The 25,073-nt window shown below is 36.2% G+C and overlaps 1 protein-coding gene across 5 annotated transcripts in view; it reads left to right on the top strand.

Annotated features, from left to right (window-relative positions):
• The window catches only part of LOC114052266 (acyl-coenzyme A synthetase ACSM3, mitochondrial-like), a 31,799-nt gene extending 7,163 nt beyond the window's left edge, over positions 1-24,636 (top strand). For 2 of the 5 annotated variants that reach the window (XM_027874802.1, XM_027874801.1), the window contains exons 2-14: positions 1,159-1,441; positions 5,902-6,112; positions 8,426-8,633; positions 14,981-15,124; positions 15,239-15,395; positions 16,111-16,190; positions 16,754-16,877; positions 17,666-17,746; positions 19,186-19,287; positions 22,438-22,565; positions 22,683-22,782; positions 23,343-23,462; positions 24,374-24,636. In XM_027874802.1, coding sequence (XP_027730603.1) covers positions 1,256-1,441; positions 5,902-6,112; positions 8,426-8,633; positions 14,981-15,124; positions 15,239-15,395; positions 16,111-16,190; positions 16,754-16,877; positions 17,666-17,746; positions 19,186-19,287; positions 22,438-22,565; positions 22,683-22,782; positions 23,343-23,462; positions 24,374-24,460 — 1,728 coding nt within the window. In that variant the 5' untranslated portion in view covers positions 1,159-1,255 and the 3' untranslated portion in view covers positions 24,461-24,636. The remainder of the gene's footprint in view (positions 1-1,158; positions 1,442-5,901; positions 6,113-8,425; positions 8,634-14,980; positions 15,125-15,238; positions 15,396-16,110; positions 16,191-16,753; positions 16,878-17,665; positions 17,747-19,185; positions 19,288-22,437; positions 22,566-22,682; positions 22,783-23,342; positions 23,463-24,373) is intronic. The other 3 variants (XM_027874804.1, XM_027874805.1, XM_027874803.1) reach the window with 2 other exon arrangements.
• The last annotated feature ends 437 nt before the right edge of the window (positions 24,637-25,073 follow it).

Below are 25,073 nucleotides of genomic sequence, written 5' to 3'. Positions count from 1 at the left end.
TGAAAAAAAGAAACAAGCCAAAAGAAAAAAAAACACGAAAAAAATAAAGTAAAAATAGTATGCTTCGATCTGCATTCAGACTACATCAGTTCTTTCTATGGATATAGATAGCATTTTCCATTATAAGTACTTTCAAGTTGTCTTGGATCATCATAATGCTGAGATGAGCTAAGTCATTCATAGTTGATTGTCACACAGTGTTGGTGACACTGTGTGTACAATATTCTCCTGGTTCTACTCACTTCACTTTGCATCAGTTCATGTAAGTCTTCCCAGGTTTTTCTGAAATCCATCTGCTCATCATTTCTTATAGCACAATAGTATTCCATCACAATTATATACCACAACTTATTCATCCATCCCCCAATTGATTGACATCCACTCAATTTCCAATTCTTTGCTACCACAAAAAGAGCTGCTATAAATATTTTTGTACATGTAGGTCACTTTACCTTTTTTTTTTTTATGATTTCTTTGGTATATAGACCTAGTAGTGGTATTGCTGGGAAAAGGGTAGTGACAAATACTTTCTACTCTTCCCCCTGAATCATTAAGGACCTAATCCTCCTTTGGGGATTTTCCTATTAAGTTCTTAAGAGTTTTAAGAATAGTTTCACAGCTCTATCATTATTAACTCTCAGGTAAATTCAATCAAAGATGAACATGCCCAAGCCTGCCCTGGAAAGTAGTGTAGGTTACTAACCTGAATGTGAAAACCTTGAGATATATTCTTACTTTGTTGCTTATGAAACCATAAAATCTTTATAATCAATTGTAGCTACATATAAATACTTAATAACAATCATAATTACATGTTGGGCTGTTCTCAGATTCTTTATTTGTAGGTTATCTATCATTGAAAGTTTTTACAACATTGGTAAACGGTTTTTTAAATCCACATGGGAAAACTACCGTGATTACTTTATAGCTAGTCTCAGACCTTTCCTCATATTGAAAGTAAAAGCTATTGTAGAATGTTTTTGTTGTTAAGTCACTTCAGTGTGTCCAATTGACCCCATTTGGGTTTTCTTAGCAAAGACATTGGAATGGTTTGCCATTTCGTTCTCCAGCAATTCATCAGATCAGTAACAGCTATTTTGGGGGTCTCATTGTCCTCAGGCCAGCAGTGAATGTTGATTGCATTGTTTGTCTTTTCAGATAGATAGATTCAGATTCCTCATCAGAGACGTCCTAAATACGAAGTCGCTCAATTGGACTGATACCATCTCTTGTCTCCATTAACATTTTGCTCAGAATGCAGTGCTCCCAATTGCTGAAGATCCTCAAGGTGTCCGTGAGAGCATTCCACAAAGATTACAGAGTACCAGCCCCTCAGAACTTTTCAAACTATGAATCTGTTAAACGAGATTTCAAAATAGAGGTACCGGAGTATTTCAACTTTGCTAAAGATGTTTTGGATCATTGGGCCAAGATGGAGAAGGTATGGTACCCCTGGGATGGAGGGAAGGATGTGAATAATTATGGTAAAATGGTTCTTGTATGTCTTTCTTTGATATTGTTTTAGGTAAAAATAGATAGTGAGGCTAAGCAATTTGGATGCTAAGTATTAACAATCCAAACAAGTGTGTATTGAGTGTCTTTTGCACACAACTGGACTAAGTGTTATTGGGAAATATAAGGGAAGTATAAGGCATGCTTCATGCCTTCAATAGACTGATAATTCAGTTGAGAAGACAAGACTAAGGCATATGATAGACTATGAGAACAAGGGAAGACTTAGCAAAATATTAAAGAGTATGCTACAATGAGATCTCAGAGAAGGGAAATATCAAGAGTTTAGAGTGGTCCAGGAAGGCTTCCCAGAAAAGGTGGCACTAACACTTTGTCTTGTAGTTAGAAAACATCTGGGTATAAATACCACTTTAATTATATGGCTATATGCAAATCATCCAACCTCTCTAAGCCTCTCTTTATCTGTAAAATAAGGATAATAATAACAGAGTGCCCACCTCCCAGGATTAGTTTGATCGAGAGCACGTATATGAAGTGCTTTGCAAACTTTAAAAAGCAATATAAATATCAAATATTATTATTAGAAAAATTCCATTGCAAAATAGATAGAAAGCTTGCCTTAGAGTTAAGATGACCTAGGTTCAGATCCCCCTTCTGAAATATACTGATAATGTGTCCCTAGACATGTCATTTAACTTCTTAATGTTCTAGGCAATTCTCTAACACTATATATTACAGAACAGTTGCTTGTGAAATAATTAAATCATAGGTCTAGACTCCCCCCCCAAAAAAGATATAATCTACTGTATAGGAAATAATTCTGTGTAACAAATGCCAAAGCTGTACTTTATTGTATGTTCTTCGTCTTTCAAGCAAAGAACCGAACAGAGTTATTTCCATTCATTTTGTACAATTTTTATTGTTCAGTTATTTTTCAGTCATGTCCAACTCTTTGTGACCCCATTTAGGGTTTTCTTGGCAAAGATACTGGAGTGGGTTGCCATTTCCTTCTCCAGCTCATTTTACAGATGAGGAAATCAAGGCCAAGAGGGTGAAGTGACTAGCCCAGGGTCACATAGCTAATAAGTATCTGAGGCCAGATTTGAACTCAGGAAGATGAGTCTTCCTGACTCCAGGTCCAGCATCTCTATCCACTATGTCCATTTTAATCAGACAAAAATTCAAATGGATATTAAAATACCTTAACAAACCAGTAACAAGTAACAAAGACAAATGGCTATTGCAGCTCATACTGCATGTACACAGATAGAGGATTCCCTCTCCCCTTTGGTAACTTTTCCCTCAAAGGTGCAGAATAAAACAAAGTCTTGACAAATGTATTAGAGAAATGTTAGTCTCCTTAATTTTTAAAATCTATTACGAGTTGCACTAATATCTATGACTTTATTCAGTTACTGATTCAAATATAAAATTACACACTTGTAGGGGGAGGGGAAATAAGTGCTAACAAAGAGGAATATTATTTAAGTATACTGTTTTCATGGCCCTGAATATGGCCCATAGAAACATTCCTAGAATAATCGTACCATTCTATCAGAAAGGGCTTTAAGAAGTCTGGTTTTAAAAGGAGAAAAGAATTGTAATGGGTTTTTTCCCTCTTAAGTTCCATTGGATTAGAAACATTCTCTTTTAAACATGTACATCCCTGTGCCCAATTTATTATCTTCAAATTCAGTATATACCGAGCTTTACATAATTAGCTTTACAACATACATGCAGTATGTTATAGGTAGACAAAGGGAAAGAAGTTCATCAGGGAAATCTGATCAACTGAGTTCAGCAGAAATGCTTCACCTCAAGAGGAATAGGGCAAATACACTATGAGAAGACAATGGAGACTTCTCTAGTGCCAAGGGTGTAAGCTGCCTTGGCCACATGTGTTCCTTATGTGTGCCTCTCCCTTTGTGAACTTTATTTGTTCCTCATTCCACTAACTTTGGGTATAGTAGTATGAAAGTATGCCCCAGTTTTATTGGGGAGATGTTTTGCAGTTACAGTTAATGCCTTTGCTTTGACTAATTGTCTTTTGGCTGAATCAAAAGGTAAGCACAATGGTGGGGCCTCACCAGCTATAGTTTTAGGATAGCAGACCCAAAGAGTAACTTGAATCTGGCTAGTTGTCTCTCAGGGGACCCAACCTCTGAATGAGAGTTTGGCGAAGAGAGTATATTCTAGAGGGGCACTGAAAGTATTTCTGTAAACTCTAGCAATAGGTTTCCATTTTTCAAAATTTGAATATGATTTTTATGTTCCCTCAGTTTTGTTCAAGTGGGAGCCCATCTGCATAATGCCTTCCCATAGGGGATAAAAATTACAAACTATTTAACTTTCTTAGGCTTATTTTTGTTTTTGAAGGTGTGAGTAAAGCCTATTGTGCTTCTACATGCTACTTCTTGATCAGGAAGAAGTGGGATTTGAGGTAGATTTTGCTCTTTGTATTTTTAGGAAGAAGGAAGTGTGGTGGCTATAAAATAGATGCTTGCCCTAACCATCAAGAATGGTAGAAATGAAGGGATAGAGTCAGAAGTGGGAAAAACAAAGTTTGGGCTTTATGAGAAAGAAGAGAACAGGCAACAGGCAAGAAACATAGGAAATGGAAGATTCAACAGGCCAAGAGAGATGATTGTCATGGATATTGAACTCAAAGATGAAGATTTTCTCATAATTCAAAGAATATTCCAAATATGCAGTTTCTTGTTTGGACATTTTTTAAGTTAAGTTGAAATAGAATAGCCTTCAAATACATAATCATTTGGATGGAAGAAAATGAGATGAAATATTTATCACAATTGAGGGAAGATTAGTTTTTTTATACAGTTAACAGGAGGAATTTTGAAGGCAAGATAGATGTGCGTAACTGCATTAAAATGAAATTTTTCCATATAATAAAAACAATGTAATGGAAATCAAAAGAAAAAAAGATTGAGAAAAAGTGCTTATGGCAAATATGACAAATAAAAACTTGCCATCTGAAATATGAATAAATACTTAAAAGCCACAGGTCTAAGGATATGAACAGATCATTTTCTTTTTTTTGTTTGTTTTTTACACATAACTGCAAATCTATACTATGAACAGCTGATCTTTCTCATTAAGCATATAATCAATTTAACAGGTTAGTTTCAAAGCTGCCCTGCTTGTATGTGTTTCCTATTGACTTTCATTCTGTTCTCTTCTATGTATTTTTTAGAAGGCTCAAATGTCCATCTTTTTTTTTAACTTCTTTTTTCATTTTGGTAACCCCATAACTAACCCTCCTTTCTCTCCCAGTTCTCCCTGCCTCCCCTTAATTGAAGGAAATGGAAATAAGATCCTTGTATCAGAAATGTAGTCAGTCAAAACAAATTCTAATGTTGACCATGTTCAAAAATGTATGTCTTATTCTGTACCTTGAGTTCATCATCTCTGTCAGAAGGTCAGTAGCATGATTCATCGCTGGTCTTTTGTAATTACATTGCAATGATTTCAAAGTTTGATTGCATCATTTTCAAAAGAGGAAACAAAAACTGTAAATAATTGCTTGAAAAAATGTTTGCCTTCACTAATAATCAAAGAGACAAAAATTAAAACAACTTTAATATATTACTTCCCACCCATCAAATTGGCAAATCATCAAGAGCAATGAAACCAGTGTTGGAAGGGCGCAGTGGCCAGAGCACTGGCCTGAAGTCAGGAGGATTTGATTGAGACACTTCCTAGCTGTGTGACCCTCGGCAAGTCACTTAACTCCAATTGCCTCAAGAAGAAAAGAAAAGAAAAGAAACCCAGTGTTGGTGAGGTTGTGGAGGAATAAGTACATTGATTCATTGTTGGTAGAATTTTAAACTTGTAGAAATTTTTGGAAGGACAATCTGTCAGTGCACAATAAAAGTTAATAAAAATGGTCATACCTTTTGACCAAATGATTCCATCATTGGGAACATACACTATCAGTATTATTAACCCCCCCCCCCCCACAATGGCCATCTGTTCAAAGATTCTCATAGCTGAATTATATAAAATTGCCCTGGCTCCCACCTCCCCCATCCTAGAGGTAATAATAGGATTTATATATTTGATTACTATATTGCAATTAAGATGAATAAGTATGAGAAATAGAGATAAATCTAGGAAGACCTTTTTGAAATAATGCATAGTCAAAAAAGCAGACCTATAATGGAGTACACATTAACTATGAGTCATATGAACATAAGTGAATGAGATTGAATGAAGAGAGTCTTGATGGGGACTTGAAGGGGCTGAAAAAGTCTTAAGATACTTTTGTACATTGAAATGAATTTTAGTGAAACAAGTCAGCAAACAAATTTAATTTTTCTACTGATGTTTAATGTTAAATTTTGAACAAAACATTTAATTTAAAATATATAAAATATAAAATATGTATATATGATCTTTCATGTCTACCAGATTGGAAAGAGACCATCCAACCCAGCCTTCTGGTGGGTAAATGATAATGTAGAGGAAGTGAGATGGAACTTTCAGGAGCTGGGATCTTTGTCTAAAAAATTGGCCAATGTCCTTACCAAATCCTGTGGTCTGGAAAAGGGAGACAGGGTAATGGTAATTTTACCTGCAATTCCAGAATGGTGGCTAACAAATGTGGCATGTCTACGAACAGGTTGGTAATACATTCATTTAGTCCCTAATTTTTATGATTCATAAATTCTAAATTAATGTTATTTGATTTTTAATAAATCACACATCAATCAAGAGATATGTATAAGGTACATACTGTATTAAGGGCAACAATTGTTATTCAGTCATTTTTTTCAGTCATGTTTGACTCTTTATGACCTCATTTGGGATTTTCTTGGCAAAGATACAGGAGTGATTTGCCATTTCCCTCTCCAGCTCATTTTATAGATGAAGAAACTGAGGCAAACAGGGTGAAGTGACTTACCTAGGGTCACACAGCTTGTAAGTATCTGAGGTCAGATTTGAACTCAGGAAGATGAGTCTTCCTGACTCCGGGTCTGGCACTCTATCCACTGTACCACCTACCTCCCCTAAGAGCAACAATGCAAAAATACAATCTCTGCCCTCACCCGTAGGAGGTTATAAACTTATTGGAAAGATGCTACTAAAGAAATATATGAAGTTTAACATTTTAAACTTATTGCAACCTTGACCTACTGTCTATAAATAGGGAATAACTACTACCAAATTAATATTTACATTTCTGTTGTCAGTTGTAACCTTTTGCTTATTTGACTGAAATCTCTGATTTAATATAATTGCTACCTTTCAATAATATGTAATATGCTCAAATTTTATATACATATATACAAATCATATATACATATACATGTGTGCACATATGCATACACACGTGTATCTCATATTTGAATATTAATTCTGAAGGTCCAGGGTCATCTTAAGCTAACAGAGTTGTCCTTCACAATGGAAACACTGATGAGGAAAGAAGACTGGGCTAGCTTTGTGACTTTGAGCCTTAGTTTCCCTGTGTGTTCAATGAAAGAATGAGGCCAAACTAGTTTTAATTTAATTTTTAATCAGCTCTAATGTTCTATTAATTAATTTCCTGGTAGCTATTCCCTATACACAGGTATTGGCCAAGATCATCTTTAGGGGTAACATGAAATATCTATGGGGACTTGTGCTTTTTATATAACATATATTTGGAAAGTCTTCATTAAAGACTCTTAAAATGGTTGGAAATACATATATTAAATGAGAGAAGGTCATGATCAAGTGTTGACCCACAGAGAGATCTGTCTATTAGTATTTGAACTTATAAAGCTCCTCGTTGTTTATAGGTCAAATTCCATTACAATTGGTCCCTTGTTTTAAGTAACATTTACCAGTTTTTAAAAACTTTTTGTTTCAAGTTCATTCAGTAAGTAATTACTGAGCACCAATGCCCAAAGGCATCTCACAATCTGTTAGAGCAGAAAAATAGAGGCTGGGCCTTTTGACTAACTGTATAGTGCTTTTAGCCCTAGATCACAGGTCTTTGTCAAGGAGTTTCATAGAATGTCACACCTAGGATGAGGTTTAAATAGCCTTTTGTGTGCCATGGACCCCTTTGGCTTTCTGATGAAGCCAATGGACCTCTTCTCAGAAGAAAGTTTTAAAACAATTAAAAGAAATGCTAAATTTCAGCTTGAGGTTAATGAGAATAGATGTGATTTTTTTTCCCCATTCAAGTTTATGGACCCCCAGAAGTCTATCCATGGGTCTCTTAAGAGTTTTTGGCCCCCCAGGTTAAGATTCCTGATTTAGGCTAACCCCCTTATTTACAAATGAGAAAACCAAGTGAAGTGATTTGACTCAGGTCACTCAGCTGAGTTGTATGCCAGAGATAGGCAGAGATAACCTAAATCCCTTGATCTGCAGTATACTCTTTTCTGTATACCACCCTATTTCCAGTCCCTTGACTAATCCTTCATGGCCATTCACTAACTCATTGGAAGTAACATGTAATCCTAAAACTTTTTGGCTACAGGAAAAAAAATCTACCAATGACAAAACAGGTAAGGATCTATTTTATGTTGTCTCAATCATTCAGTTTTTATATTAAATAATTCACATTTAATAAGATATTTGTAGTAATTATAATCTGGTGAGACCTGAACTTTATAATCAAAAATCCCTTTAATCCCCTAATACAAGCAGTAGTCTACAAATAGAGGTTCCTTTCTCACCTTTCTCTGGACCTCAGTTTCATTTGTAAAATGAAGATCTAGATAATCAATAGGTCCCTTTCACCTCTTAAATCCTGTGATCATATGATGACAAAAGGGTCTAAGTGTTTGGAATCTCATGTTATGCAACAGCAGAATAGTTCAAGTAAGTCTTGTTCCCAGAACTTGATAAAAACAACCAATCCTAGTTGAGAAAGGGGGTATGTAATCTATAGTATCCTTACATATATGAAAAGGTAAAAGTTAAACATTTCCCTTTTCCTTAGGCACTGTCTTAATTCCTGGAACCACCCAGCTGACTGAAAATGATCTGCTGTATAGGCTACAAACTTCCATGGCAAAGTGCATTATTACCAATGATACTTTTGCTACGACAGTGGATTCCGTTGCCCAAAAGTGTACAATTCTGATGTCCAAGTTAATTGTTTCTGAGAAGCCTAAAGAAGGGTGGATAAACCTCAAAGAATTGATGAAGTGAGTATCCATAGCTTTTACAAAACTAACTATTGCACAACTTAAGCAAAATCCCCACCAAAATTAATCAAGATCCAAAGGGAAGACAGCTATCACAGCAGGTAGCAAGAGAGCCATCTGGTGGTGAGAGCATGGAAATGCTAAATCATAATTTAGAATGGAGGACACCATTCAAAGAGAGGCCAGTTACTTTTCTGGTTGACCCAGTTGTCAGAGCAGAGGTTCTTAACTTTTTTTTTGTATCATGGACCCCTTTGGCAGTTTGGTGAAACTTGCAGACTTTTCTCAGAAGAATGTTTTTAAGTGCATGAAATAAAATACCCAGTACCCCAACTCTAACCCTCATTCTGTCTGTCTCTCATTTTGTCTCTAACCCCAGCCCTAAATCTGAGATCCCTTCTAGCTCTGGATCTAAGATACTATGATGGTTTTAATTGTTGCAGGTAGTTTCTATGCTGATTCTCTTGGATTTTCTAAATAAACCTGATTTAGGCTAACCAAATTAGAAAAATTATTTTCTAAATAAATATCATGAAAAATAAATAATATTCTCTGTCTCTCTTTTTTGCCAGCCTCTATGCCTTTAAGTTCTTTCTCTCCTTGCTATAGTCAGCCCTTCTAGAATTATGTCAAATAATAGTGAGGAAAGGAGAATTACTCGTTTTACTCCTGTATGTAATAGGCAAATTTCTAGTGTTTTCTCATTGCAAATGATGCTTTTTTGGTTCTAAGATAGTTTTTATTTTTATTTAAAATGCCCTTGTTATGCCCATGCTTTTTAGGGTTTTTAAATGCATGAGTGTTGTACTTTATCAGAAGCTATTTCTGAATCTATTGACACAATCATGACTTTTGAGGGTCTTTTATTTTTTAATATGATTAGTTATGATGATGGTTTTCCTAATTGTGACTCATCCTTACATCCTTGATATAAATGCAACTTGTTTATAAGGAATAATTTTTTGTATATATTTTTGTAGCCTTTTGCTAGTCTTTTAAAAAATTATATTAATATTCATTAGTGATATTGGCCTTTAGTTCTCTTTTTAAAAATTTATTCCTCCCTGGTTTAAGTATTAGGTCATAACACTTGTCTTTCAAAAGTTTAATAGTGTGTTTTTGAGAATAATTTGCATAGCATAGGAACTATTTGCTTTTTAAGTTTTGGTGTGTTGTCTTATTATATTTCTCTTACATGTTTATACATTTTCTATTATTTTTTTTCTTTGACCAACTCATAATTGTATCCATTTAGGTCTCTCTGTTTTCTTTGTATACTCTGTGTGACATTTTTATTACTTTATGATCTGTGAATGAAATGTTTAGTATTTCTGCTTTTTCATACTTATGTGTAATTTCTCTTTGCCCTCGTACGTGGCTTATTTTTGTAAAATGGAGCTGACAAATATGTATATTCCTTAATGTTCCATTCAGAAGATGCTTTCAAGTCTTTTAGATCTAACTTCTTCAATAGTTTATTTAGTTCTATACTTTCCTTTTTATCCATGATTATCTAGTTCTGAGAAATAATAAAGTCTCCTACAATTATTGTCTTATTATATGTCTTTTTGCGTATCAGTTAACTTATGCATTTAGATGCTATTCCACTTAGTGCATACAGCTAGGTCTTGATTAGTGTGAATAATGAATCCTGTGAAGTAGTCACATTATTCAAATTTGCACTGCATATTTCCATTGGGCTGGAATTAATTACCATATTTTACATAATTCTAATTTCAAAAAGTATGCATTTGAATAAATGCAACCACTTCACATGATTAATTATTCACACTAATCTGGACTCAGCAGTATGTTTAGTATTGATATTGTTTCATTGTTTATTATACCTTTGAGCATAATATAATTTCTTATTTGCCTCTCTTAAGGTAAATTTTTATTTTTGCTTCTCCTAATAGCATGAGTGCAACTTCTGCTTTTTTGGAATCACCTGCTGTGTAGTAAATTTTATTTCAGTCTTATTTTCATCCTGTATGTATATATTTATTTTTCATACATATTTCTTGTATGCAGCAAATTTGGAGGGCTTATTTTCTTTCTTATTTATCCTGCCAATCCCTTTTATTTATTTGGATTAAGCTATTCATATTTAAGGTTATGACAGACTTGTGTTTTCCTCCATTTATTTCTTTTGAATCGATTTTATCTCACTTCTCTTTTAAATCAATGCCTTGCCCCTGTGGTTAGTTTTGCTTACATTATTTTGATGCTAATCTATTCCCATAGGTTCATTCTCTATCCCCAAACTTCCATGTACCTTTTTGTCCCAAGTTCATTGAAATTACTTAAATTATTAATTTCTCCTTCTTTTATTTATGTTCCTCACCTCTTTTGACCTTTCTCTTTTTTTTTCTTTTTTTTGGTGAGGCAGTCAGAGTTAAGTGACTTGCCCAAGGTCACACAGCTAGTAAGCATCAAGTGTCTAAGGTTGAACTTGAACTCAGGTCCTCCTGACTCCAAGGCCAGAGCTTTATCCACTGCGCCACCTAGTTGTCCCTTCTCTTTTCCCTTTCAGCTACACATGGTTTTCAAAATCTTTTCTACCCTAACCGCTTAGTTTAAGTTGGGTTTTTTGTGTCCCTTTTATTTTTTCTTCTCATTTCTATTCCTTTCTAGTATATTCTGAATTTATTATCCAAATCAAAGGCTACACCCTCATTTGTTCCTTTTTAATTCTGCATTCCCCTTGAGAATGTAGTTTTTTGGAGTACCGATTCTAAACACTTCTGCCCTATTTCTGTTTTTGCATTTGTAGATCTTAATCCCTCCTCCTTTTTTTTCCTGCTGTGCCTCACTCTTAGAAGTATCACTCCCATGAAGACAGCAGCACCAAGTGGAATAGTGTCATGTAGTGGGAGTCACTCTGTGTCCTGAGTTGTGAGGTTAGCTCCTACCCCATCCTCATTATCATTTAGTATTGCTAAGGCCAGGCTATCTGTCTTTGATTCTGTCACCACCACCATCCCCTCCTACCTGTACCCTGTATACTGGCTGCCAGAGGGGACTTATAGGCCACCTACCTCTCTGGGGGTAGGGTGCGGTCCCACAGCATACAACCCTTTCTGGGAGCCCGTGACTTTCCAGTGTGTAAATTCCCTTCAGATGAAACCCATTCTAAGATTGTTATCTTTTATCATAGAAATATACCTCTCCTTTTAGGAATGTTTCCTTCCCCTTCTGTAGCAAGACTTCCCTTATCCTAGTCCCTCCTTTTCTTGCTTTTATCCTGTTTTTCCACAGTGCCTGCTCTCACTGAGAGATTAAAAGAATGACTACCCCTTCTCTATTCACCTTTAGACTGGGGAGAAGTGCATCATTAGCCCTCCTCTGTTTTTCATCTCCCTTCTCTCCATTATGTAGTTTTCCCCTGTCATAATTTCCATAAAGATAGGAATTCACATAGGGGATAATGAGATTTGGTCCACAGAATAATAATTCAGCCCTTCCTTTTCTCCTGAAGCCTTAAACTCCCCTTGAATCTGTAGTTCTTCAGAACCTTCTCGACCCCTGATTATCCATCTTTATTTTTTATATAGTCAGTTCATTTTTTCATCTTTTCTTTAAACAGTAATCTATAAATAAGAGATAATTAATTTCATTACTTAGTCTTTTCTGGATAATTTGTTTACATTTCCTCCATTTCTCTTGTTTGCATGATTGTTTTTTTAAATATTCTGCTCACCTCTATTTTTTTGTTTTCAGAAATGCTATTTTTTTGTTGAAAGTCCACTTTTTTTCATTTATAATGAAGTTTATCGTGGTTTTTTTTTTTAATTAGCAATCCTTCATTAAGGTCTTTCTCCTGATTGCTTTATTGTTAAAATTATGAAATTTAACCACTACATGCCTTAGAATTTTAAGCGTGGGTTTTTTTTCTTTGACAGTAATCTATGGATTCAGTCTATCAGTACTTTGTTATCTCTATTCAGAAGTTCTAGACAGTTTACTTACATTATTTCTGCAATATGGTATTCAGCTTTAAGAGTCACGATTTCTTCTGAGACCTGTAATCCTTATCTCTGCACATTCTATTTAAAAAGTCAATAAATATGGCTTTTATAGGATTCATTTGTTCTTTTAAAGTCATTGTCTTTTGCTTTTGTTTTGAAAATTATGTTCTACTTCTTTATTTTTGTTTCAAAATTTTCATTCTCTTTTTCAGATCTTCTACTTCTTTGGAAAGATTATCCATTATGGCTTTTAATTTTTTTTTCTTCCTTGGTGGTTGTGTTTTTGAATTCTGTGTTGTAAGAACTGATTTCTGACCTGATTTAAATCTTAATATCTTGGGGGTTTTTTAAAGTGTTATTTCCCTATTGAACCATTCTGGAGTTTCTTACTGTTGTCTGTGATCCCTGGAGAATCCATAGCACTTGTTTTCTTCATTGGAGAATTTTGTTTCATTTTCCTTTATAGTATAATATTTATGATGCTTTGATGTCTTTTAGTTTTTATTCATTCTTTCTTTCATCTCATAAGAGCTGTATTTTCTGCTTGTGAGCTAGCTTTTTACTCAGGCTTTCTCCATGGAAGTTTTTGGTCTTTTAGACTCTTTGTTCCCAGTCACTCTTCAGGACTTCCCAATTCCTCTCCCCCTCCACTAGGCACTCTTAGCCTCCTTGTAAAGGGACTTGGGGGCCCAGCCTAGGGAATTCTTAAGGGAATGGGAATACCTATCCCAGATGGCTTTCCCCATTTTCTCAGGTACAGAAGCTCTTTTCCACCTTCACCTCCTTTGCAATGGGCTTTGTGCAGCTTTGTTTACAAACTGTTTGTTCTTCTGACCTTTATATGGTTGAGCAGAGTGGATGTTTGATAACTTTTGTCAAGTGAGAGAGAGTTCAGACTAAGTCTCTAACCTTGGAGGATCTGGTAAGGCATGCCCACATTTGAACCTTGAAATGTGTGCCTGTGTGATTGTATGTGCTGCCTGTGCCTAATCCAGGGGTTTTTAAATTTGTGGTGTGTCCTAGATCCCTTTGGCAGTCTGGTGAAGCCTATGACCCCTTCTCAAAATGTTTTTTAAATGCATAAGATTACATCATATTACACAGGAAATCAATTATATTGAAGTATAGTTATCATTTTTAAAAACAAGTTCATGAGCCCCAAGTTAAAAACTCCTGGCTGTAGTCTGTGGAAGGGATTGGGTGATAGGGATATGATTGGGACAATCAAGTAGTTAAGCTATAGCATGCTATTTGATGAGGTTTCTACCTTGTAAGTTATTTTCATCTTCTATTTTGTAAATTCAACTTTAATTACTCTATGGCACATAATTCCATGTGTGTGTAAGTTTTGGGTTTGGATTACTTGGCAGAAAATTATACTACCATTTTGCTAGTCTCATGCTTCTAACATACTTTTTTTTCCCCATCATCCCTTATACGCACCTTCACATAAAAGTTATTGAGCATCAACATACATGCTGAATTGCTTTAGAGGATCTTAATTTTTAGAATTTTCTACCTGTAGCCAGATGTGATAGCACATGCCTATAATCCCTGCTCCTGGAGAGTTGGAGGCTGATAGGTCAGTTGAGCTTGGGAGTTCTGAGTTGTATTAAGCTAAGCTGATTGAGTGTCTTCACTAAGTTCAGCACCAATATGGTTGAGCCCTCAAGACCTGAGTATCACCTAGCTGCCTAAAAGGGGAAGGACCAGACCAGGTCAAAACTGCACTGGTAAGTAGTGAGGTCAGGCCTATGAGTAGCCCCTGCACTTCCAGCCTGGGCAAGATAGACCAAGTCTCAAAATAATAACAATAATGATAATAATACTATAATAACTTCTCTATCTTTATAGCCTTTCAAAGACTTTTAGCATACTAGGACTTACAGGAACTTACATTCTACTAGTATAGCTTTCAAGAATCCAGGCACACCTCCATGTTATGATGTCTTATTAAAGTGTGATTTTTGTGGAGGTCTGTACTACAAAGCATCATATTCTAGGCCCTCAGTGGGGGTCAGGGGATAAGTAATTTATCATAGGGACAGATAGTGGTTAGAATATATCAAAAAAGCCTGTAGGCTCAAGAAGGAAAAAAAGGACAGAACTTTTAAGGCTTTATTTAATCTCATTTAATTAATGTAATTAATTGAATTTGTATTTGATTTTTATTTAATTAATATTTAAGGCTTCAAGAACATGCAAAAACATTCCCTTTGTATGATGCAAAGCTACGGCATTCAGCTCTTGAGATACCAGTCCAATTCAGTTAGATGAGAAAAGATACTTTAACAATAATGGGGTGGAGGAGGGTTTCACGATTAAATGAAAAGATTTCCCAAACTGAATCTACAGACTCTTTTTGGCTATCCTTTTCAGACATGCAAGTGATGACCACAGCTGTGTGAAGACCAGACACGATGAAACAATGACCATCTATTTTACTAGTGGGACCACTGGCTTTCCTAAAATGACAGAACACACACACAGCAGTTATGGTTTAGGATTATCGATGAATGGAAGGTACTTCATTCTTCTATGTATTGGAGCATTGTCTAAATAACAAAAGTGTTGGAACCATTTTGCTCATCTTCCCACCTGTCCCTCACAGTACAACTTCTTTTTTTATTTTCTCAGGTACTGGCTGGATTTGACCCCTTCCGATATAATGTGGAATATGGCAGACACAGGCTGGGCAAAATCAGCTTGGAGTGGTGTTTTTTCTCCATGGAGCTTAGGAGCTTGTGTGTTTGTAAGCTATATGCCACGTTTTGAGCCAGCCTCCATCTTAAAAGTAAGGCTAACAAAAAGAAAGACCCGGGGAATGCTAGGGCTGAAAGGGACCCAAGAGATCAACATGCCGGGCCTTGTTCTATCAGAGCCTGCATTTCAGATCTAGGAAGTAAAATGCTCTCAAGGGTGTTCAGAGTTCTGGGGGAATTTCTCTCTTGCTGTTGGTATTTGTATAACACATTTCATCTCTTAAATAAGCTTACAATCAGAGATCATTTAGGGATCATCAAATCCAAACCCCTCATTTTATAGATGAAGAAACAAAAGCCCATGTGCCTTGTCTAAGGTTATCTAACTTTTTTTGGGGGGTGGGGATGCAGCTGGCATTGAAGCTTAGATCTTCTGAAAGAACTGAATTAAAATCTGGCCTCAGATACTTAATATCTGTGTGACCACAGGCAAGTCACTTACCTCTTTCTGCCTTGGTTTTCTCAGCTGTAAAATGGAAATAATAGTAGTACCTATCTCACAGGGTAGTTGTGAAAATCAAATAAATAATATTTGTCAGATGCTTAGCATAGTACCAAGCACATAGTATTTACTTAATAGATGCTTATTCCCTTTCCTTCTGATTCCCTGGATTCCTCTTTCCATTATATCAGGCCAGGATCTGCCATTAAACATGCTTTTGAGCTGCCCTGTGCCATGCACAAAACAACTACTTAAATGTTTACAGAAGTTGAAGTTACATGGTTCTTCCTAATTCTGTATTCTAGACCCTATCCAGATTTCCCATTACGGTCTTCTGTTCACCTCCAACTGCCTATCGGATGCTTATGCTAAATTGGGAGTCCAGGTAAGTGGTGATGAAATACCTAACAAGGATTACACCATCAAATGGGTTGATAAATAGGCCCCTTTTTCTCCTAAAAGTAACATAGCAGTGACCACACTGCATTCTGTACAACTCACACTATAACCCCTAGCATAGAATATATAAGAAGGGTCTTAGCACTGATAATGCCTGCCAAATAGAAGACACTAGCCTACTTGGTTCAGAGAAACTAATGATCCCAATCACATAGACAAGAATGCTGGTGTATATAGTAGGTACCTAATACGTGTTGAATGCTTGGATTTATTTTACTATAGATTTTACTGGACAGAGTGATTTGGTAAATGTTTTGTACTGAATTTACACCACCATTTCTTTTTCTTTTATGTCATGCCATTTCTTTGCTACTAATTGTGACTTATTATTTACTTCAAAACCCTAAAAATACTCAATTTGGCACTCGGGGTATATTTTAAAGTTATTGTTTGAGGGAGGGAGATGATATACCTTGTTTTGAAAGTGCATAAGAAACAATCCTAATTCTTTTTTTTTCCCCTCCACTCATACATTTTCTTTCGATGAAGATATAAGTTCAAAAGTCTGAAGCATTGTGTGAGTGCTGGAGAGCCAATGAACCCTGAAGTGTCTGAGCAGTGGAAAAACAGGACGGGGCTGGACATCTATGAGGGATATGGACAGACAGAAACGGTACACATATTTACATGTGGTGTGGTTGCACAACAATTTATTAAATTTTTTTTTGTTATACAGTACAAGTTCAGGAAAGATACAGAGTTTAATAATAATAATAAATAATGGCTAACATTTATTAAGTGCCTACTATATGCCCGGCACTGTACTAAGCACATTATAGTCCTCACAATAACTCGGGGAGGTAGATACTATTATTATCCTCATTTTACAGATTAGGAAACTGAAGTTCAATGACTTGCCCAAAACATAGCTGGTAAGGTTGGATTTGAACGTGGGTCTCCACTGAGCCACCTAGCTAACCAAGACCCTTGCCTTATGGAACTTGGACTCTACTAGACTATAAGCTCACAAGGCAAAAATAATGAGATCTAAATTATCTATGAAATCTTTTGAAGGATGAGAAAAAAAAAACTGCTCCACAAACTAAGGAAACCTAGCTTTAATAAGGCACTATAAACATCCAAAAAAAAAAAAAGCCTAAGGAAAAGCATTATGTAGCCAGAAATGTTTTTGAATGAAAATATATCTATTTTTTAAAAATGTGAGAAACTTGTTTTTTTTTAATTTGCTTTAGAAATAACTCCCCAAGTATAAACCAGACAACAGTATGCAGTTCATACTTCTAGAAGCCTCACATAATGATGGAATGATGTATTTTTTTAAAGGGAGGTAGAGAGGGAGTATCATGACATGAAAAGATTAAGCACTAATTAACATTGTAAAGATAATTTTTTAATCAAATATATGGGTTTGTCCTATTTTTTCCTTTCTTTAAAATATAGGTGCTAATCTGTGGAACTTTCAAAGGAATGAAGATTAAAAATGGTTCAATGGGAAAGCCTTCTCCAGCTTTTGATGTTAAGGTTGACACATCCTTTACTGGAAGAATATATATAATAAAGCAGCAGGGAAATTGAATTTAACCCTTCTTTTATAATTATTCTTATTACTAAGTGTCACAGTCTCTATAATATGGTGATTAAGGTGGGTGATCAAAACAGATTATTTTATTTTTGGCCAAAAAAGGAGGTACAACAAATAGTAATAACTGGTTTTATGAGGCTTACAAACTAGTTTTGAAGAATGAGTAGACTAGTGGAAGGGAGGAGAGGAGAAAGGGTATCAGTGAACTGAATCTACAAAGGCATGGGGGTAAGAAGGTGTAATATATGTTTGGGCATTGAATCAGTAAATATTGGCTGAGCATCTGGTTCAGGGATGGGGAACCTGTGGTCTCAAGGCTACATGGGCCCTCAAGTATGACTCTTTGACTGAATCCAAACTTTGTTTTGTGAATTTGTTCTGTGAAGTTTGGAGGACTAGAGGGCCACATGTGGCCTCGAGACTGCAGGTTTCCCACACCAGAGTCCTAGTTAATAGGATGTAAGTCTTATAGGCTGTTAGATTTTTACATTTTGAAGTGAACATTATAATCAGAAGGAACAGAGGCCAAGTCCAAACTCATTTGCCTGGCATTGAAGCTTCTCCACCATTTGGGCCTAGCCTGCCTTTCCAGTTCCACCTAAAAAGGTATCAATGAGTGAGATGTCTTGGGAGAGGTTGGGTTCCCCTTCATTGGAGGCTTTCAAACAAAGGCTGGCTGACCACTTTATCAGGTATGTTATAGAGGGGATTTTTGTTCAGATATAAGTTGGATTGGGTGGCCACTTAATTTCCTTCCAAATCTGATTCCAAGTCTGTTTTATCTACCACTGCATCATAAAACCCTATGTTTCTAACTCCTACTCAGTTCCAACCTAACTACTTGGTTTTCTTGGAACATTCCCTCCACTTTCCCATTTTTTCCTCCTATTTTATAATAATTCTAATCTTATTTCATAGGAATTAAGTGATGGAGAATGGGATATATTCATGGCTCAGTCAGTTTAATTAGAGGATGAGAATGCCACTGGAGGTAGTGGTCAACATAGGGAAACAATTTAACCCTCTCCAAAGCCTGGAAAAATTTAGAGGAATATGGTATAAAGCATCAGAGTCAGCTGTGATTACTGATCACTTTCTACTGCAGTTTTTCCTTATGCTCCCTGCGGACACATCCCTCTCCCTTCTATTCTCTGCACAATCCCTTTCTCACAATCCCAGGACCTGAAAAAAAGGTTTGGGGGAACCACATCCATCCCAACCTTCCTGCAGCACAGCTGAACACCTTTGGGGCTCTGAAGGACTCTGTTCCCCAGCACATAATATTTATACGGTTTAAGTATTTTCAAAGCAAAGGGGGCTTAAAATATGACAATTTATATAAGCATTCAGCTAATAAACCATTCTGTTTTTTTTCAAGATTATAGATGAAAATGGCAGTATCCTGCCCCCTAAACAAGAAGGAATTATTGGCATCCGAGTTCTACCTAACCGACCACTTGGTTTATTTGCTGGTTATGTTGTAAGGAATATTTTATTTAATGATTTTAATATTTTCAAAGTCTAAATAAAACAATATACATATTAATTATAATTATTAGCACTAATATAATTTGTATATTTCAAATGAGCCTAAAATAATGAGACATTTGTAAAGTGCTTTGCAAATCTTAAAATGCTAAAGAAGTGCTAGCTATTGTTATGTGAACTATTTTCCTCAACTACTTGTAATATGCAATTCAGTGTGCCAGAAAGAATATTAGCCTGGGATTCAGGAGACCTAGGTTCTAGTCGGTGCTGTGCCACTAACTAGCTATGTGACCTTGGGCAAATTACTTCTGTTCTTGGAGCCTTCCTCTTTTGTAAAATCAAAGGATTAGAATAGATAAATCTCTAACATTCTCTTCAAGTCGTGACATATTGGCATGTGTTTTGATATCAATGATATTTAAATGACAAGTTTTATCTTAATTTAATTGCCCTCAATTTATCCTTTCCTACTATTCACAACACTCCCTGCCTCCAACGGGAATTAGCAATATTTAGAAATTTGCTAAATCTGAGGGTAATTGACATACTGCATATTTATTTTAAACTAAAATATCTTTATCAGGTTTATATAAGTAGTAAGAATATGAAGTGGGGAAAGTTTAAAAATTAGGTTATTTGGAGGGTTGAGAATATTGTCGATTGATTAATTGGATTTAACTAACATGCTCATAGCACATGGTCGAGTATTCTGAGGTAAATGATCTGGTTTGTGGATGAAGAAGGATGTGGCATTGAGAACACAGGCCTAGGATCTGATAGACCAGGGTTCTAATCTGCTTCTGCTACTAACTAGAGCAAGTTTTTTCATCTTGTCGAGCCTCAGTTTCTTCAGCTGTAAAATGAAGGAATTCTAGGTTCAACTTTCTATGATTATTTGGGCCCATTCTTCTCTATGTTTTTTGGCTATTTCACTGGTAACTAGCATCTCTTCAAGAAGATGTTAGAGGAAACTCAAATATGTTTTGTTATTGGCTATTGCTATGATTCTAGTAACAGGATCGATGGGTAGAATTCACCATGATACTCTTGACCCTTAATGCAATGGATGAGAGTTATTTGGTATATTTCGGCATCTGTGAATCATCTGAGCATAATATTTAAGCTAGAAGGGACCTTAGAGGTCAAGTCCAACCACATTTCACAGCCTGAAGAAACTGAGGCATAGAGGCATAATGACTTGCCTAAGTCCACAGAGATATTAAGTGGCAGAGCCACTATGTGAATCCAAGTCTTCTGACTCAAATCCTACGCCTGTAGTACCATGCTGCAGATGGCTAAAAAACTTCACACTGCTGTTATAGTCTGAAAGTAATTTAAACAGAAAGCCCCTTACAGGACACATTTCGCATTGATTCTGGAATAAATATCTCTGATAAATCTCCTCAGTCAATAAGTCAGTCAATAATCATCAGGCACAAGGCACTGTGCTAAGTGCTGGGGATACAAAAAAAAGGCAAAAGACAGTCCCTGCTCCCAAGAAGGTCACAATCTAACAGAGACAAAAAGAAAACAAATGTGTAAAATAAGCTATATGCAGGATAAATAGGAAATAATTAGGAGGCACTAGAATTAAGAAGAACCGTAGAAGGTGGGATTTTAGTTGGGACTTGAAGCAAGCCAGGAGATAGAGATAAGGTAGAGCATCCTAGGCATGAGAGACAGCCAGAGAAAATGCCAGGAGTTGACAGCCTGGAGTGTCTTGTTTGTGGAACAGCCAGGAGGCTAGTGTCACTGAATCAAAAAGTAAGTGGCATCAAGTACAATATAAGAATCCTGGAAAGGAAAGGGCTGGGTTTAGGTTATGAAGGACTTTGAATGCCAGCGGATTTTGTATTTGATCCTGGAAGTGAAAGGAAGGCAATGGACTTTATTTTATGGGAGTGGGTGTGAGGTGGGGGTTTCAATAGTTGAACTTGCACTTGAAAAATCACTTTACTGGATGGCTGGAGTTTAGAGTGGGAAGATGAGGCAGGCAGACACACCAGCAGGCTATTGCAGTAGTCCAGGTGTGAGGTGGTAAGGGCTTGCACTAGTGGTAGCAGGGTTAGAAAGGAGGCATATTGGAGAGATGCTGATAAGCCTTGGTGACAAATTGGAGATACTGAGGAGTCAAGGATGACACCTAGGCTGCCAGCCTGGAGGACTTTTCTATATGCTTGGATAACAGAGAATCCCCTTCTCTGCTATCTAGCATGTAGCATAGTGCCAGGCACATAACAAACATATAACAAATTGTTGTTGGCAGATTAATTGCGTATGAGGCTGAGAACTTCATTTTGCTTATTGCAAAGGAGTAAATGTGATGTCCAATGTCATTTAAGCCAGATGATTGTAAGATAAATTCTATACTGATTCCTATTAATTGGTTAATATTGCACTAGGCAGATGTTGGATGTTTATGTGTGGGTAAAAGTAGGAATATAGTAGGTGATTCATTCAACTACTAAAGCCAAGTTCATTACATTAAAGCATATTTTGATTAATCTCTAGTTTATTACGTGACAAAACAGAATAAGATTCAAAACAACACACCTAACTACTACTAGTCAAGTATCCTTGCTAACTTCCCTCTATCAAATAGTACTTAACTAAATCTCTTCCTATAGGCCTGCCCTGACTGAGATTGCTTCTCAATTAATGCTTACCTTCTGATCCTATTTCTACCTGCTTATTGCCTCCTTATTACCCTCTTCATAAGGCAGAAACTTCACTGTTCTGACTTTCCCTGCCATGGTGAAAACCTTTTAAAATTTCTCCCAGCAAAGGCCTTATTTGACCTGTTGTTCTGAGCACTTAGTCTCTTATTGATAATTAACCCTATGGCTTACTCCTCAAAATGCTTCAAAATGTAGAAATGTACATAAAAAAATCCTTTTTTTTTGCATGACTTCTCCCTTTTTCATTTCATTCCAAATAATTTGGGGTTGCAGTTAACATTCAGGGGTTCATTTCTATTTTACAAGCTAACTCTTGCTGATCATTTGCATCTTCTTGCCAGAGACTTCTCGAATGGGTCAGGTCTTCCCCTCCCCACCCCTTTTTTGAATATTTTAAAACCTACCCAAACTCAACAATAACATTCACAATAATGTTAATACAATATTATTTAAATGTTTGCCAGGATGAGCCTTTCAAAACAGCTGCAACGTTCTGTGGGGATTTCTACATGACTGGTGACAGAGGATATATGGATGAAGATGGATATATCTGGTTTACTGGAAGATCAGATGATATTATCTTATCCTCTGGGTAATTTTCCTTTCTGTTCTCTATATGTCCTATTTAGACTGAACATTGTTATACACAAATAAATCTACCACTCCCCTAGGCAGTATATCAAGTGCTACCAAATGCTCTGCTTTTCAGATATCGAATTGGTCCTTTTGAAATAGAAAATGCTCTAGCTGTGCACCCAGCAGTCCTGGAGTCAGCAGTGGTCAGCAGCCCAGACCAAATCAGAGGAGAGGTAAAAGAACACCATCCACTTAGCCTTGGAACTTTTGCATCTAACTATCAAACTGCACACTTTCCAACAGTATTATAATGTACTGCCCTTAAGCAGAATTTAACGGGATTAATTTGTTAAAAATTCAAGTTAGTTAGAGACCAGGTTGGGTTTTAAGATCTGGTTTTGCAAATCTTCTCTATTTAAAAAGAAGTAAGACTCACAACAAAGGGCAAACAGTCTTCAACAGAGCTGCAGCCCTCTCATCATCCCTAACTCCAATGCAGCATTATATGGTGGGATAGAGGCTAGATTTTAGAATCTTTTAAGTGTCCATTTTCTCCCATTCCTATGTGAACATGGTTTGCAGGATTACTTCCAAGACAGTCCACCATATACCACTTGGTACATACAACTTATTTGCATAAAGTGTAAACTACTTAAAATCTATACTAGAAAGTCACAATTCATTAGATGCTAACATTTTCCGGTTAGAGACAATGAAAACAAGGTAAACCCAAGGCAGGATCACAAGTACCTAGCAGATCTCATGTTTCTTAGAATTATTTTTTTTTTTTAAGGTAGTAAAGGCCTTTGTGGTTCTCAAGCCTGACTATAAGTCACATGACCCAGAAAAAATGAAAAATGAGCTTCAGGAACATGTCAAAAGAATGACGGCACCATACAAATATCCCAGAAAGGCAAGTATTTGAATTAGATTGAAGGGCTACTTGATATTCTGTCCCATGGTCTTGGGAAAGAGGACTTGTTTTTTGTTTGTTTTTGTTTTTAAATAAGCACTATGCTCAAATATTAATGCAGCAGACAGAGCACTGGGCCTGGAGTCAGAAAGACCCAGGTTCAAAATCAGCCTCAGATACTTACTAGCTGTGTGACCTTGGGCAAGTTATTTTACCCTGCTTGCCTCAGTTTCCTCATCTTTAAAATGAGCTGGAGAAGAAAATGGCAAACACTCCAGTATTTTTGCCAAGAAAATCCCAAATGGGGTCATGAAGAGTTAGACATGACTGAACAACAAATGCTCAAATATGTTTTGCAATGTCCTAAATTGATTCTCAAGAACTTGGGGTTGGAATTAACATCTATAACATTATAGTTCAACTATTCCCCATTCCCCAACCCCAATTTGCCATACCATTCGGCTCACTGGCCTTGTAGCAAGCTTCGAGACCAAATCCTTTCAAACAAAATATGAACCTTAATAGTGTTTGACAGTTATAAAACACTTTATAGATTTTAAACTTACCTAATCAACATTCTTTTAAGGAAGATACATGGTGATGAATAAGATGCTTTGGAAACCTTAAAGAATGACACAAATGGGGATTATTCTAATTTTCCTCATTTTACAGGTGAGGAAACTAAAGCTCAGAGAATCTAAAGTGACTTTCCTATGGTCAGATAGCTTGTGTTGGAACTGTAATTTGAACCCAAGTTTCACTCCAAGCTCTGTGCTCTCCTACTCTAGTACTAGGCATTTAAGACCTTGATTTTACCATCTGTACCATATATGAAATTTGTTTAGTACAATTTATTTTAGTTATTAAGTGCAGAATGCTAGAATAACACTTTCCCACCTTGATACCAATAGGTGCAATTTGTTCATGAGCTGCCAAAGACCATCAGTGGAAAAATAAAAAGAAATGAATTGCGGAAGAAAGAATGGGGAAAAGTCTAGTTTTACTTGATTACATAATACCATAATACCTGTAAAACCCATATATTTTCTGGAACTTAAACCCTAAAGATGAAATAAATAATGGATGCTTCATGGATTCATGGTTTTATGAACATCTTGTGGTAGCAATGTTACGAAGTAGAATTCTGAAGTAAAATAAAATATTCTGTGATTGACTCTGTGATTTGTCAGTCTGTTAACAAGCATCTGTAAAGAGCTTACTACATGTTAAGACATTGTGCCATGTCCTGGGACCAAAGCTGACTCCCTCACATCCCACAGCCCCAGGTTGGAAGTGGTAATGCCGTGGGCAATTCCTCCCCCAAAACAGCCTGAAAAGGATATGGAAGTTGCAGAAGTGGGTCAAGGCAGTGGCTTCTGCAGTTGTGTTAACTGGGGCCTGGCAAGTGCCATTGCCATTCCCCACCTCCACGGGACAGGACAACTGGCTAGTTCTCCTAACTGCTATCTTACTGGAAAGATTTGTATTTTATTTTAGGAACAAAAAATGCTTCTAAAAATGTGTTAATTTAATTCTGATAAAATAAATAATCTTAATGTCACCATTTTCTTAAAAGGAGGCCTAAAATAAATCCTTTTGTAAAGCAAAGAA

Source organism: Vombatus ursinus, unplaced genomic scaffold (genome assembly GCF_900497805.2).
Source record: "Vombatus ursinus unplaced genomic scaffold, bare-nosed wombat genome assembly UNPS02014807.1, whole genome shotgun sequence".
Classification (NCBI taxonomy): domain Eukaryota; kingdom Metazoa; phylum Chordata; class Mammalia; order Diprotodontia; family Vombatidae; genus Vombatus; species Vombatus ursinus.
The sequence above is the reverse complement of the archived record's forward strand: the minus strand, read 5'-3'. Positions and strand labels throughout refer to the sequence as shown.